The sequence below is a fragment of the Microtus ochrogaster genome, unplaced genomic scaffold (genome assembly GCF_000317375.1).
Source record: "Microtus ochrogaster isolate Prairie Vole_2 unplaced genomic scaffold, MicOch1.0 UNK12, whole genome shotgun sequence".
Lineage (NCBI taxonomy): Eukaryota > Metazoa > Chordata > Mammalia > Rodentia > Cricetidae > Microtus > Microtus ochrogaster.
In genome coordinates this window covers 2,842,350-2,857,761 of record NW_004949110.1, presented here as the reverse complement: position 1 = coordinate 2,857,761, position 15,412 = coordinate 2,842,350, and the positions used below count along the sequence as shown (strand labels likewise).

The 15,412-nt window shown below is 43.3% G+C and overlaps 1 protein-coding gene across 2 annotated transcripts in view; it reads right to left on the bottom strand.

Annotated features, from left to right (window-relative positions):
• Positions 1–12,527, bottom strand: part of Plod2 (procollagen-lysine,2-oxoglutarate 5-dioxygenase 2) — a 65,347-nt gene extending 52,820 nt beyond the window's left edge. For both annotated transcript variants that reach the window (XM_005366656.3, XM_005366657.3), the window contains exon 1: positions 12,419–12,527. In XM_005366656.3, the coding sequence (XP_005366713.1) occupies positions 12,419–12,527 (109 nt within the window). The remainder of the gene's footprint in view (positions 1–12,418) is intronic.
• Positions 12,528–15,412: the final 2,885 nt, after the last annotated feature.

Genomic DNA, 15,412 nt, shown 5'->3' with positions numbered 1-15,412 from the left:
AATAAAAATAAATAAATAAATAAAAATAAAAAAAGTATTGGGGAGGGGTAGAGTTAAAGAATCACAGTGAAAATGGGGATCATTTAGTTAACTGAAAAGAGCCTGCACAGAAACACAAAAGGCATGACTTCACTCATACATGGGATCTAAATAAAATAATCTCTTAGACCCTGAGAATAGAATCATAGTTACCAGAAGCTAGGGAGAGGCTACTCAGCGGCTACTTAGCAACAGTAAGAAAACAGCCAGCAGTTCTGGCTGCTGCTGCTGCTGGCTAGTAAAGCAGAGCATTTCAAAAGTCCTTTGCTCCATTCAGTACTTTCAGTTTCCTGAGCACTTGGAGGAGAAGTCAGGTCCCTCCCTCCTAATCAATGATGCAGAATTTTTCTGTTATCTCTTGACCCTTCTCAAATTCCTGAGAAAGGCCTGATCCCTCCTCAGAAAAGTAACTGGAGTTGCTAAGTATTTGCTAAAATCTAACAAAAGTTACTCTGTAAAAAGGACACAGTGGAAAATTAAATAAACAGCTGAAAATCAGATACTGTATAACTGTAACTAGAGATAGGCTGTGCCACACTCTCCCTGCCCTGTGTCCTGTGCGAAAGAAGCTCTGGGGCATTTCAGTCAGTGGACCTGTCTGCCTGTCCCTTTCTTCCCTTCCCCTATCTCCCTTCCCCTTCCTTCTCTCTCTCCCCACCAAGAGAAGAAAAACAGATTCCAGTTGAAATTTCCTGATTCTGAAAAACCTCACAGTATTTGACTTTTCTGAAACCCCCTAAGCAGGAGAGATTTGACTCTGCAGCCCAGAGTATGGCAGAGACAGCTGGGAGGAGAGGTCAGGAACAGAGATAATGAACCAGATCAAGACATCCTGGAGAAGGGATTTCTGAGAAACTGCAGCAAAGATGAATTGAGACAGTGACAGCTTAAGATTATTTATTTAAAGCCCTTACCTGACTGAGACCTTGTGCATATTCTACTACTGAAGTTTAGAAAAGCAGGGGTGAATGGCTAAAATAACATCTGAGCGCCTGGAATAATAAGGGGAGCCTGCAGGGCTCAGGAGGGAAAAGGGGAATCAGATTCATGATCATTGGTTCCAAGGAAATCTGGGCTTAGAAAGGAAAAAAAAAAGAAGAGGAAAAAAATAGTATAACAGAAAAATGAAGGAAAAATTAACTTTTGAAACTGAGTAATAAGAATCACCAAAAAGACAGTATCCACATTGTTAAATGTATTATTTATTTCCTTTGAGTCCCTAGGAAAATATTGTCTTTACATCTTAGCTTGTTAAAAACCCACTGAATCCTGTATTTCTCCTATTATCGGAACATAAGAGTAATTCCACTATTTTAGGCTCCAACTTAAAAATGCTAACCAGAATTATATTTCTTAAGAAGGCACAAAATAGCACAAATTGGGCAATTTCTATTTGTAGGCATGCTTCTTTTACAATTATTATTATATTTAATATCTAAATAATTGCCTAGGTCTCAATATTACTGTTAGAGAACTATGATAATTCAGAGGTTAAGAAGCTTTTGCAGAGGATAATGTGCTAACGTGTGACATCTTAAGTCTCTGTTTTCTTTCAAAAGCTTTATCCTCTTAACTGGAGCCCCACACTTTCTACATCATCTGTCACTCACAGTTACTATGTGAACAGCTTGTAAAGCCTTTGGCTTTCAAGTACATCATGTATTCCAGTATCAGAGGCAACATCGTAGGTACTTCTAACTCACCATTTGGAATCTATCAGTGCTTTGTGGTTATTCTCAGAAAGCAAGCACTCTTCTGTACTCCTTCTACGGTCCTCTCAGTATTTCAGAATAAAGTAATGCCGTCCTTAAATTCCTTGTAATGTTCAAGAGAATGAAAGTGGGATTAATACAGCTATTAAGGCCATTCACAGCAGAGCAGACATAGAAGTACCAAGAGACATGTGAATCAGCATCCTGTTCATCGCAGAACATCCACACTTCTTTATCTCTGCTATTCATGGAAGCAATCAGCTAATTTCCTGCAAATAAATGTATGTGCGTGTGCACATAGTGCATGCGTGCATGCGTGTGTGTGTCTAACATGGTCTAGCAACAACAGCTTGAAGAATCCATCCAATATGGTCAATATAAATGCCACGGCATCACTTATCATAACCTAGATAAAACCCTACAGTGAAACTGCCCAAAACATATTTCTACTTTAGATAGAATTTAGGGTTTAGGTTACATAATCAAAATACCTCCAATGCCAGTGCTTATCAACAGCTTCTGATAACATTTTTCTTAATTGGCTGCACCCTTTCAGATCATACGTTTTACAATTTTCTTCCACACCTCAAAGAGATTTCTCTGCCTCTCCTCCATCACCTCTTCGCATGAGTATTTTTCAAAAGGTTTTTCTGAAGTCAAAAGTACTCCTCAATTAATTCACTTGTGGGTGTTTAGGACTACTGAGAAAAACGCACGTCTTACATGTATGAGAAGTTTGTTTACTTTCATTTTCAGTCTTTGGAACTGGACACAGGTCCTTGAACAGGCCGGTCAAGCACTAACACTGAGCTGCTCACACTGGCCTATAAAAATTCAAGCCTGGTTAGAAGAAAGGAAATGCATTATTATCAGTGATGGGTTTTTTGCTTGTTTGTTTGTTTGTTTTTTGTTGTTGTTAGTGCATGTTTTAAAACATTCACACTTCAGCTGGGAGCATCTAATCCCACCAACATCATCATAAGCCACACAAGCACCTCAGACAGGTAACGGAGTCATTAACTGATTTATATGATGGGCTTGGCTACTTAAGACCTGACACCCGGTAGCAGAAAATGATTGCACTTTAGAGCATAAAAACTACTAATGCAACACTTAGAAAGATAAAGATCAGTTTATTAGTGGCTGGGAAGAGGGCTCAGTAGACAAAGGGCTTGCCCCCAAACTTGACGACCAGAATTTGAATACTCAGTATCCATATTAAAAACTGAGTGGATATGGCACACTAATAATCTCAATACAAGGAAGAAGATGGGGAAATCCTAGGGGCAAGCAGGCTGGCTAAAATACTGACGCACTGAGTTCAGGGAGAGAGCTCAATAAGTAACAGTGCAGAGGGATCTAGGATGATACTCAGCCTCAATCTACGTCCCTCACACGCATGCACATACACGCTCATGTGTACCCACATTCACATGAACTCACACATGTGTAAATGTACATGCACACCTATGCATACAAGTTTATCATTTAATAAACCAGATACTTCTTTAATACATAATGTATTAGACAAATAATTGTTAATGTTTATCTGCTCACTTAACAAGTCATAGTTAATTTCCCAGTACTTAAAGACTAATGCTTTTTTGCAATTTGAGAATAACATAACAAAAGTAATTTTGCTTTTTCAATTTACATTCTTTTCTTCTAGCTGTCTTGTTTGAACTTCTGTTAATTTACCTAAAGTCATTTTGGAGAGCTGGGAGTTTAGCTCAGTGGTAGAGCTCTTGCCTAGCAAGAACAAGACCCTAAATTTGGTCCCTAACTGTGGGAGGTGGGTGTGGTCCTTTTGGAAACAGCAGATAAAACAGTCCCAAAAGAAGATAAAAAAATTCTCCTAGGATTATCAGTAAGATTGTGCCACTCACTAGATAACATTCTATTCTGGAGGTACAAACACAAGAACAAACACAGCTGAGACAGCAGTCCAGAACACATCAGGGAAAGCATGCTCACGTGTCACTCCATTCTAAAGGCTTAAGGGTGATCTCCGTAGCTAACAGCACGTGCAAGCATGCACACACACGCATGGGTGCAGGCACGTAGGTGAGCACACGCACATACATTCCTGCACATTTCTCCTATAATATGATTTCTTTTGAACTTCTGGTTCTGTCTCGCTAAATGTCATAATTTAAAACTACAGGACAAATTAACTATTTCTGTAACAAACTGAAGAGGGACAATTTTAAATAGCATACACTATATAGGCTTAATTTTAAGATTCCACAGTTACCAGCATCCGCCCTTGTTGATTTTATACAGTTTAAATAGGAAGGAAGCAACAGAATACACAGTTCTTTTAAAACTGCTTTGCAATATTTAAATGACTGGCTTCTCTGACTCCTCTGAGAAGACAGAAAATAGCTTCATATAAACACTAGTCTGTTTTTCTCTCAGAGAACATTTGTGATACTTTAAAATGTAAATTTAATTCTAGTAACTGTTGCCATTATTATCTTACCTCTAAAGCAAAAACTCATTAAGAAAAAAGCCACATCAAGTTTCAGTCAAATCCCATGTGAGCTACAGTAACTAAGAGCAAACACAGATTTCAAAAGACAAGACCACTGTGCATCTCTGTCCTCTTTTGCCTAATAAAGTAACAGTAAGTTTCCCAAAGCCTTTTTTCTGATTCTGGCAGTACTTGGTTTCTGCCACTCATCCTACATTTAGAATTCAAAAGTATCACGTATCAGCGAGGGAACGATCATACACTGCAATTCAAGTTTGCTGGGGGCCGGGAGCTCGGCTGCAGAAACAAGGGACCTTAGATCCCTGCCTCCTGGCGCCAGCTGTCTACACTCTTTCCCATGATTTATCCTAACGGGTCTTTGATTTCTTCAGCTTTACAGATGAATTATTTCCCTATCATGATTTCTGCCATTTCAGTGTACAAAAGAACTGCACCTATGGTGGGTTTGCTTGTGGTACTTTTTTCTTCCCTCCACACAAAGCAACAAAACATCATTTAAGGAATATCTGAGCCCTGAAATACTGTTGTGTCTAGAGTATTGAACAATGGGCCCTGTGGTACTGTTAGCTACCAACAGAAAGTATTATTAGGGGAAAAATAGTTCAGTTAATTAAATTAGTGTTTAGTAAACTAGGGAAGCACAAAAGCCATTGCAGATCACTGCTCAAAATGAAGAATTACAGCAGGACAGAGCGTTAGTTTACCAGCTCCACTGGAAGAGTATTTAGGCAGCACAAACTGGCCTTGTAGGGTTTTGTAAAAAGGACACAGCTGGGTGGGTAGGGAAAAGGTTTGATCTGGGAAGAGTTGGTGAAGATGAATATAATCAAAATATGTACATACTCAAAATAAAGAAAACAGGAACTACATATGTAAAACAAATAAGTAAATAAATAAAAACACAGTCTTCCTCCTGCTGAAGAAAATGGACCGCTAACTGGGTAGGATTATGTTAGTAACGTGTCGCCAAGAGGTCCCAAAAATGACATCCACTAGAAAAATTCTATCTTGAATGTCACTGACTCCTACCTTGGAAAATAGCTGTCTGTGAAACACTGTGCTGGGGAAAACTAGGAGATAAAACATTAGCCAAACAAAGTTAGGTAAGGGTTTTTGGAACCCAGGCTGTACCAGGAGCAGAAGGTTCTGAGGACGCCGAGGTAAGAAAACACTGAGAACTCTGTCTGCTGCGTATGTCTGTTCATTGCTTTGCTTTGGTTATGTTCCAGACTCGGGTTTGGTTTTGTTTTGCCCTTGGTTACCTAGTAAAGTCACTGTTTGAAAAATTCCAACCTTGTCTAAACTAAACTAAAAAGAAAAAGAGAACTGTGCTCTAGAAGGGGCCGGCAGGAATGAGTAGGGCCTGGATGAGCAGGCCATTCTGCTCAGAGCCACAGTGCTCTGGCAGCCAGGAAATACCAGCATGGCTGGAATAGGAGCGGGTACCTCTGAAGACAAGAGGTCTCAGAGCTGGCCTGGGCAGGACTGGAAAAACCCAAACAAACAACCAGCCGGCCCTGGGCACCAGGGCTTGCAAGACTTCCTGGGACAGTGGGTTAGCCAGGTCATTTGGGTTTTTAAAGATGTGATTTAAATAACTGTTTGCAGAATATTTCAAGACAAAATAGCTGCTGGTGTTTACCATACTTACAGAAGCAAGAAAAAGAGTTTTTAAATGCTTGAGGAACTGTTAGACTCAATTTAGAACACCGAAAATAGGAGGCATGCATGGTGACACAGGACTGTAACCTGCATTAAGGAGAGAGAGGCAAGAGGATCGGCAGTTTAGACCATCCTGGGCTATGTGAGTGAGACGCTACCATGAAAAAAGGAGAAGTAGCTAATAACTGACTCCCCTCTGTGGGATAGGTATTAAGTAATTAGCACCCTAAAACCATATACAAACTATAGTTCCAAGCTAACTAAACTAAAGTCAGGGGCAGAGATGTGCCCTGGGCTCTAGATGGAATGGCTTCTGGGTGTGTTTCCTATCAACCAACGACGCTCCAGCATCAGGAACTGAGTGCTTCAACCCATGCACTGCTTTCACTTATTGCTTAGCCTGCAGGAGAGTCAACCATGCTGCACACTTCTAGGCTACAGGAAGGAAAGGTACCCAACGGAGCAACAAGTAGGTCCAATTTTCCAGCCAAGTTTATTGGAGAACAGGACCAGACACTGGGGTGAAAGGGAAGTTCTAATCAGCCCAGAAAGAGCAGTTAGTTATTTTAAGGTCCCTGGTGAGACTATAGGGAGAGGGGAGGTGTTGTACATAAGAAAATAGGCCCAAGGTCAGCTGACATCACCCAGTGAGACTCAGGGAAATCCATTCTTGTACTTCTGGCTGAGGGAAGTGTTGCTAAGGTTCTAAGGGCATTCCTGGATAAGGGTCATCTGTGCAACCATGGCTATGGTTTTGTCTCCCACAGCACCTCTGCAGTCCAAGTTGTCTGGAAATGCTAGGTGGTAAAGAGAGGGCCTGTGAAAGAGAGACCAGTGGCATTGAACACTCCATGTGTGGATCTAAGAAGCAGCACTTGACATGCAAGCCTAAGAAAGTAAGTCAAAAGTAAGTTAATACAACAAATGGATGGCTTATGCATCCAGAAATAAGCTAGATAATACTAAAATCAATAAATAATCAATAAAACAAAGGAGATGTAATTTTAACTCTGGCCTACTTAAGAAATTCACCCTAGTTTGACAGAAATACCTCCTGACAAGTCCACATTTAGCCCACATATTACCGTATGCTAACTAAAAATCAACAAGGGGGGCTGTTTATAGTGATAATCATGTGCATAAAAAATTGAAATGTGGTGGTTGGTTGACTTGAATCTCTGGTGAAGAGTCTTAAGTACAGCTGTCTATCAGGAACAAAAATCCGCAGGCAGACGGAAAGGCTACTCCAAGGCAAGAGCTCTCCCATCCTGGCAATGAGGGATTGTCCCTGTCACTCAGAAACTTGCAGAGATGCTGGTTTTGTTTTGTGAGAAGTGGCGATCAAAAAGAGCAGCAAAAGGAAAGATTTCAGTGTTGGCTGTGCTTGACATGATGAGGAAAGATGCCCAAGGCCTCCTTATATAGATGTCTCACTGGCTGGGCTACAGACCAGGCATTAAGTTAAAGTTCGGGTAGCAAGTACAGAAATTCTATGGAGGACTAACAAACTGAGTCACCATAGGCCACTCTGCCCATAACATCATCTCCTTTAAGAACTCAAGGAAAATTCATGTTAATGGGAATACAACACTCTTAGGGCTATGAGGAAACTTGCAAGTCATGAGCCAAACAGGCAAGTGTGTAAATGCCCTGGCTTGAACTGATTTTTAAAATGAAGATACTCATAATGCTAAAGAAAGAAAAAAATACACTTCTGCATGAAAACAATGCATCTCCAATCTAAGTGAAGTTATCCTGAATGAAAAATATTAAAACTTAGATGAAATTACTATATATTAAATTATAAATTGCATTTTCACATAAACAGTAACTCATCTGGAGTCACATTTTGAAATCATGAAGGGTCCCTAGTATAACATGCATCCTTGTGAGCCAGTGAGTAGGGTAATAATTTAACAGAGCTCCACTGAACGTCAGCAATGACTTAACAAAGCAAGCTCTCAGGGCAGCTTCAGGATGGCCACACTGCCCATAGTCTACTACTTCTGAGTAACTATTTGGGGCTAACTACATTCTCAACAGCCTTGGGAAACACTCCTGTATAATGTGTTCACGGAGGAGAAAAAAGTAAAATACAAACACAAAATAGTTGAAGTCACCTGAAAAGCCACCACATTCTCCGTTCAGGCTGATTTACTGTCATAGTTACAAGAGACTAAAAATTCTGAATGACAAATGTACTAATTATTTCATTCAAAGAACTAAGCCAAAGTTCATCACCAAGGTCCTTGAACAAATTTCTAGAATATAAATAAATCTAAAAAAAAAAATACATCTCCTTCCCATCTGGCCAAAGTAAAGATATTCTGTTTCGACTACATAAATGGTATCTACACCAAAGTATATATTGAGTTAGATTCAAGTGTTATATTTCAGAAATTGCACAAATCACTGGCAAGATCTAAAATGAAAACCAGGCCTCTGGCATGCCCAGAGCCAGCTGCTACTGTCCCAAAAGTGGCTCTTTCCAAGAGAGGAGCCATTTACATGTGTAACAGCTTCAATGAAAATGTCATCTCAGGGACCAGCACAGGCAAGCGAACATTTCAGACTGAGTAGTCAATGCCATCTGTGTAGAGCTACTCAACTCTGCCTGGGAGCACAAACACCACCACAGACAGTGTGCCAGCACATGAATGCGGCTGCAGCCAGTACAGCATAAAGTTCATAAAGTTCTCACATGCCATGATGTATTACTCTCCTGATCTTTTCCATCCACCCCAAAATGGGGAGTCTTTTTGCCGAAAGGCACTACGAAAACAAATAGTCAGGTGTCATCTATGGATTCGGCCTATGGTTTGCAGTCTGTCCCTGGCTGAGGGGCAAACTCGCGGTCAGTCTTGCACATATAGCACTATGCACATGACCTACGAACAGCATGCTTTCCCTGTTAAACGCCCTTCTCTCTAAGTCACTGTCCCAGCTGCTACTTATTTCCCATACTTTGCAGAGCAGTAATGAGGGCAGGAAGGGCATGGAGAAACAGAACAGCCTGGAGAAAGGGTACAAGCACTCCTATTGCTCCCCAGTGGCCTTGTGGGAGGTGTGGACCATCTCAAATCTCAGCTCTGGCCCTATAATGGACTGTGGCACACGAGCACCTGGAGGAAAACTGAATACACCGTCATTTATTAAGAGGAATTGGGAGGAAACATGAGCTGTAGAGAAGACCCACGAACAATGACTTGGAAACAAGGTCCTGGATGGACATGGTTGCAATGCTCTGTTTTGGCAGCAAGGGTACCGGAGGGAGAAAAAAAAAATGCTGGGCCAAGTTAGTTGAAGTCTGAGCAAAGAACAGTTAGTAACCTCAATGGCTGCATGCTACGTAAACTAAACAAAATAAACGGTGAATCTCTTTGTGGTGAAAGGGTTAGGCCTGTATTCTAAAGACTGTAAAAATGAGCAAAAATATATTTCAGATAATCTGTAAGTCATTAAATCATAAACACAAAGCAAAATAGATTTGAGTTGTGTAAACCAACCATAGTAAAAAGTTATAAAAGAAAGACGAGCAAAAACAAGACAGCAAGGGAAGGAATGTCCTCAGTGCTAGACTGTCTAGGGGAAGTACAGGGAAGAGAGAGAGACAGACAAAGTGTAGAGGAGTGTCCCTTCTTCCCACCCCACAGCCTCTCCAGGGACTACTCTCCCCATCTCCACCCTGTAAATTGCTGCTTTCCATCAGCAGATAGGGCCAAGTCTTTTCTGTCTTCCTCGAATGCACCACAGCAAATTAAAGAGCTTGTAATGAACGTCGCTGAAAAACTACCAGCCTTGACAGAAAAAAATGTCTAAAACCATTTCCTTCAAGTTTGCTCTGGTCTTTGCCCAATTTAGTTCATAAAATAGTCGAGGTGCCTCTAATAGTACAGGCTAGTCTGGATGAAGTCTACTATGCAGGAGGCAAAGGCTTGGCAGGAACGCAACACTCTCCTCCTCTCATCTAGAAGGCATGGAGCACAGAACCAAGCATCCACATATGAACTTGACTGGATAGCTCCACCGGGAATGCTCCAAGAAAGATAATTCTGACAAATGGCTCAAGGACAAATGAGTACAAATGATGGTTTTCACTGAAATCTTGTCTACATTCTCTCTGGGCCTGGAATGCAGGGGCGGCCAAAAGGCACGCAGGGCTGCACTCGGCAGACCTTTCAGTTGCTGTAACAAGTAGGACATTCCCAACTGTTGAGCACACATCCCAAAGCCAGGAAGCATATTCCGAAAGCACATTCACTATAATAGTGGAAAATTGCTAGAAAAATTGCTTTCCAAAAAAACATTGCCAGGCAAGGGGTGAAGACCTACAGTCCTGGCTACTCTAGAAGCTGACGTGAGAGGATCACAGGAACCCAGGAGCTCCACAAAAACCCTCAAAAGAAAATGGAAGGGCAGAGGATGAGCCACTGTCCTCCCCATAACATCAGTTGTGTTGCCTCTAGGACAGCGATTTATCTTGCACAGGGATTCTCAAGCCTTTCAGAAGACAGACCTTAGGGTTTTTGAAGACTTCTTTTGTTCTTACATTCATTTCTGGGTGCTAATGGCATCGAGTGGGTAGAGATCACGGCACAGCCAAGCTTACAATGCTTAAGATAGCCATCAAGAGCAAAAGGCTATGGCTCAAATTTTCGATAGAGCCAAGAAACGTTGAGTGAATCCATTCCTTCTGTGTGGGAGGATGAGCAAGCATTCGCGGGTTTGCCTTGTATGAAGACAACTCAAAAGTCACTCCACGTTGTTTGACACAGGGTCTCACATTAGCATGCATCTTCGCCGTGCAGGCTACACTAGCTGGCCAGGCAGTTCCAGGGATCTGCCTGGGTCTGTCTGAGATCTCATCGTCAACAGGATTACAAGCATAGGTCACCATGCCCAGCTTTAAAGCGGACCCTGGGGAATCCAAACTCAGACCTCACATTTTCAGGCTAAGTACCTTACCAACCGAGCCATCTCCCCCACTCTGAACACATTTTTACTGACTAGCTCGGACACTCTGACAAGTAACAGGGGTCAGAAGTGATAGGCACTCTGTTGAAGGCTTACTAAACTAGACAATTTAGACCTTAAAGATTATTTCCAGATTTATGTAATGATTTTCAGGGATAAAACTAACCAACGCTGATCAATCTGACCAAATTACCGAACAATGTATCTCCTGCATTTCTTAGGTTATCACAAAGCATGAGAGAGCACCTACATACGTATGTCACCAGACTGGCGACTGCTCTGCTTGGCTCCATTGGTCCACACTAACATTTCCAACCTTTAGTTCATAATCGAACTCTGTGCCTACCTACCACAGAAACCAAGTCTCAGATGCCCAACTCTGGATTTTATATGGAAAACATTCATATCTGAAATTCCCTTCCACTGATGTTACACTCCATTAAGAACTTTAACATCTAATTCCATGATACTTGAAATTTTGCACAGGGAAGGAACTGGGTTTAGACTACAAATTTAAAGCTAGGAGTGTGGCATGGATATCCTCTGTAAAAAGTGAGAGGTGGCATCGGAGTGGCATAAAACACATACACAAAAAAAGTTCTGACGCCAAACTCTGAAATTGGCAAGTCTTCAAGGTTATTTTTATTTATCAATAAAAGCTTATTTGGGTGTTTTAACAAAGAAACTTTTCTGGGTAGGTTTTTACATTGTATGTTTTCGAGTGTTATGCTAAAAGAAAAACCTCCAATGTGTGATTAAATTTAGTTCCAATTCAGAATAATCATACAGGTTCAGATTTCCCTATGACTGATAGAATAAAGAAATCCATTTCTGTAGCTAACAAAGCAATCACTGTTCACAGACGCAGAGGCTGTTAAGCGCTTAAGTTTCATGAACTGCCCGAAGAGGAAGACAAAACGACGGGCTACACAGACCAGCTGGACTTGTGCCAAATGTCACCCTCTTAATTGGAATCCCGAGGTGGAAATGTTTGCTCGTGGGTTTAGGTTCCAGGAGAAAAGGATCTAACTAGTTATTCAAGAAGGCAGACTTATCGCATCCACCCACTAAAGCTACATCAGGTCATTTAAACCCAAGGCTCCATTCCTGGGAGTTGAGCCCAGGGCCCAGAGGTGGAAACCGCCAAAGAACTCCCCTGCGCGGTAAAGCGCAGCAAGTCGTGCTTAGACAAATAGGCGGCGGGGCTCTCCTCTGGCTGAACCCAAAAAGTTTTGTTCACACGAACTTGCCTCCAACTACTAATTTCAGTTCAGCTTCCGAACCCCGGCCAGGGCCAGGGCTCAGGGACGCCTGACTCCGCGTCCCCAAGTGGACCAGAAGGAGTGGGTGGACGCGCAGTGGGTCCCCACCCCGGTTTAGGAACAGAGGCAGGATGGCGGGTGCTTCCCGGGGCGCTGGGGACACTGTCACCGTCCATCAGAAAGCACGGAGCCCCTGCTCTTAGGTCCCGAAGCGACAAGAGAAGGTGCCCGGTGCCCGCCAGACCCGCCCGCGGAAGCCAGCGTGCAGAGCTCACCTGCAGGGATGTGCGAGGGCGTCTCCTCCGCCACGCCCAGGCCCGCCGCCCACGAGAGCAGGGCGAGCACCGGCAGCAGGCGACCCGGCCTCGCTCCGCGGCCCCTCATTCTCCCCTGCGCCCGGGAGTCCGGGAGGCCTGCGGCGGCGACTTCTCGCGAGACGCGGAGACCCCGAAGCGCGCTGGACCAGACCCGGGCCCGGGGCGGCGGAAGGCGGCGGCGGTGGCGATAGGACGGCGGGGACTGGACGGACACCGGAGCGGGCGGAGAGCACGGAAGGGACTAACGCGGAGAAGCGCGAGCGCGCGGAGCAGACGGCCGAACCCGGCGTGCCGGCGGTGCCCGCTTAAGAGTGGCCCCGGCGGGCGGGGCCGGGGGCGGGGCGCTGCTCCAGGACCCCGCGTCCCCGGCCGTCGAGGCTGAGCCCCCACCCTCCCAGCCGCTTACGCCTACGTGCACAGCCTCACGCCCGGGCTCCCCGGAGCTCCCTTGCGGGCAGAGCGCTTTGCGCCCACTGCCCGCATTCCAGAAGCTTCCAAGGCGCGCCCTGGCCAGAACTCCCCTGCTGAACCGGGCGCTCCCGTGGTGGTGAGAGGTGGCTGCGCGGCTTCAGTCTGCTTGACTTGTCACTCCCAGCAACGGTGATGGGGAATCCATCCTAGTCACTGGCTTCCTAGCTTAGCTATCACTATGTCAGAGAAGGCCATGCTTTGATTGTATTCTGGAAACAGAAACTTCTCATTGTCCCATCAGCAGTTCTCCGGGCTGCTAATGCCAGGAGAGCTTGTAAGTGCGGCGGAATTCAAGCCAGCTTTTGTAACCTGAGGCTGAGTCTTACAAGATCTTCCTGGCCAACCCGTGGAAAATTACTTCTGAGGGTGCAGGGCTCCTGGGAGCCACCTCCAGTACTTTGGGTTTTGATAAGTGTGCCTATGCAGTCCTTATTTCCTGTATTCTCACACTTTAGCCCAAAATTTAAACTGAATTGTGTGTCAGTGAAAGTTTTGATAACTTTGTCTCCCACACGCCATAGTATGCTTACTGAAAGAAAGAAGAATCAAATTGACCGCATTCAGGAATTCTCTACTTAAATGTCCCTGAAATAAGAGGAGTAAGGAAATACTCATTCTAACTCAGAACTTTTGAAATTAAAATTACTCAAGTTCATGATCATAGTTTTTGTAAAATTGGCATTAAAAGCAAGAGGAATAGTAGCTGGCATATTAAAAACAGGTAGGAAAGTTTTTAAATATTTGGAGTCTGACAGTTAGAGGGGAAAAAAAAATCCTGAGACTAGACCCAAGGCAGTTATTACAGGGTTTTGAAGATTTTGTTGTGTCTGTCTCCCTCCCCATGGCCTCTTTTTGTAATAAAGAAAAGTTGTGGAAAGGTCAGATGTGTGTAGAAATAAAGAGACGGAAAGTGTGACTGGAGAAGACTGAAATAAGGAAGAATGACGTCAGGCTTGGTTCCTCCTCAGAAGGACTCGCTGAGGGATGGATTTCTTTACAATGTGGGTGGCAGGTACAGCATCATGAAGCCAGGCCAGGCAAGCAGATCCATCCTTCAGAAGAATGGCCAGTCTTTTGGATAACTATGTTTCCAGAATTCCAGCCGCCTTCTGCCAAGGTCCTTTAACTTGACTTCCTGCTTCCCAACCCTCTGAAGTTCTCAATTTGCCTGGCTAGTATAGGAATTTCCATGTATGCTTAACTGTAAAGTCCACCAATAATTACTGGTTACTATGACATTCTCCTGCTCTGTTGAGTCTCAATGTCAGAAGTGTCTCTGAGATTTTCAAAATAGCCAGATGCTTCAATCACAGCCTGAAAGTGCCCCATTATGAAACCAAATCCTTCTTCTCATCTCAGGTTGCCAGCTCCTCAAATCCAGATCTCACACCCAGTTTCTTCATCTTGGCTAATGATGCTCTAAGTCACGTGGGTTCAGAAAAAATAACAACAACTCTGCTCTCAATACCACCCACCCAGAGAGGTCTTACTTTTTTCCTTCTCAATTTCTCTGTCTCCTTCCATTCTTTCTTGCTTGCTAAAGTAACACACCCCTAATGCTACAGCTCAAGTTCAATCCTCATTGGCCAACTTTCCTGTGGCTGCACTGGGTCCCAAACTGAGGCACTCTATTTTATGGCTAGACCCATCATACTCATGATTTTTTCATCTCTAAACTGAAAAGAGTTAACAGAAAATCTGGAAACAATCCTAACCCATTAGCCTAGAATTCGGATTATTCCACTAAAACATTAAGCCACCTCATTCTATATCCTATACTTGTTTGATCTGGCTTGCTGTCTCCCAAAGCACAACAGATGTTTTATTTTTACACTGCAAAGTTTGTGTAGCAATCACTGACATCATTTTGGTTCCTGTATAGGCCAACCTTGACCCAAGAATACAGGAAGAGCATTTTGTGTGGTGTTCAGAAGAAACTGAGTAGGTGAGATTGAAAAATTTGAGAAAAGACAATCAGGAGTTGATTCATTTTGTAGTCTAACCCAGTGGGTGGGGCCCTTAATTCAACAGACCTGGTGTAAAATTTACCCCCCATTGATAGCCTAGCCAAGGTACAAGCTATCTGGGCTATCTTCACATTCAGCACCATCATTCATTGACTGGAGGACCATGAAACACTACTTGCTTTCCACACATTCCCAGCCTGCTATGCCCAGAGATACAGCAACCCACCAATGATTGCATAAATCTGGACTATAAGAAGTCAGAATGGCATGCTCAAAATGGTAAGATCAAAGGAAAATCAAGAGTAAGCCTATGCTCCTTGGTTCATGTTATTGTTCTGTATAAAGATAAGGAACAAACAACCCACTCCTCCTCCTTAGAGATTCTGCCTACAACTTGGATAGGGCAGAATATTCAAGGAGTTTATAACATGCTAAGTCTTTGTCCAAGCCTATTTCCTTTGTTGCTTTTATTATGAGACATTTTTTAATATCAGTGAAAAATTTATGGCATTTT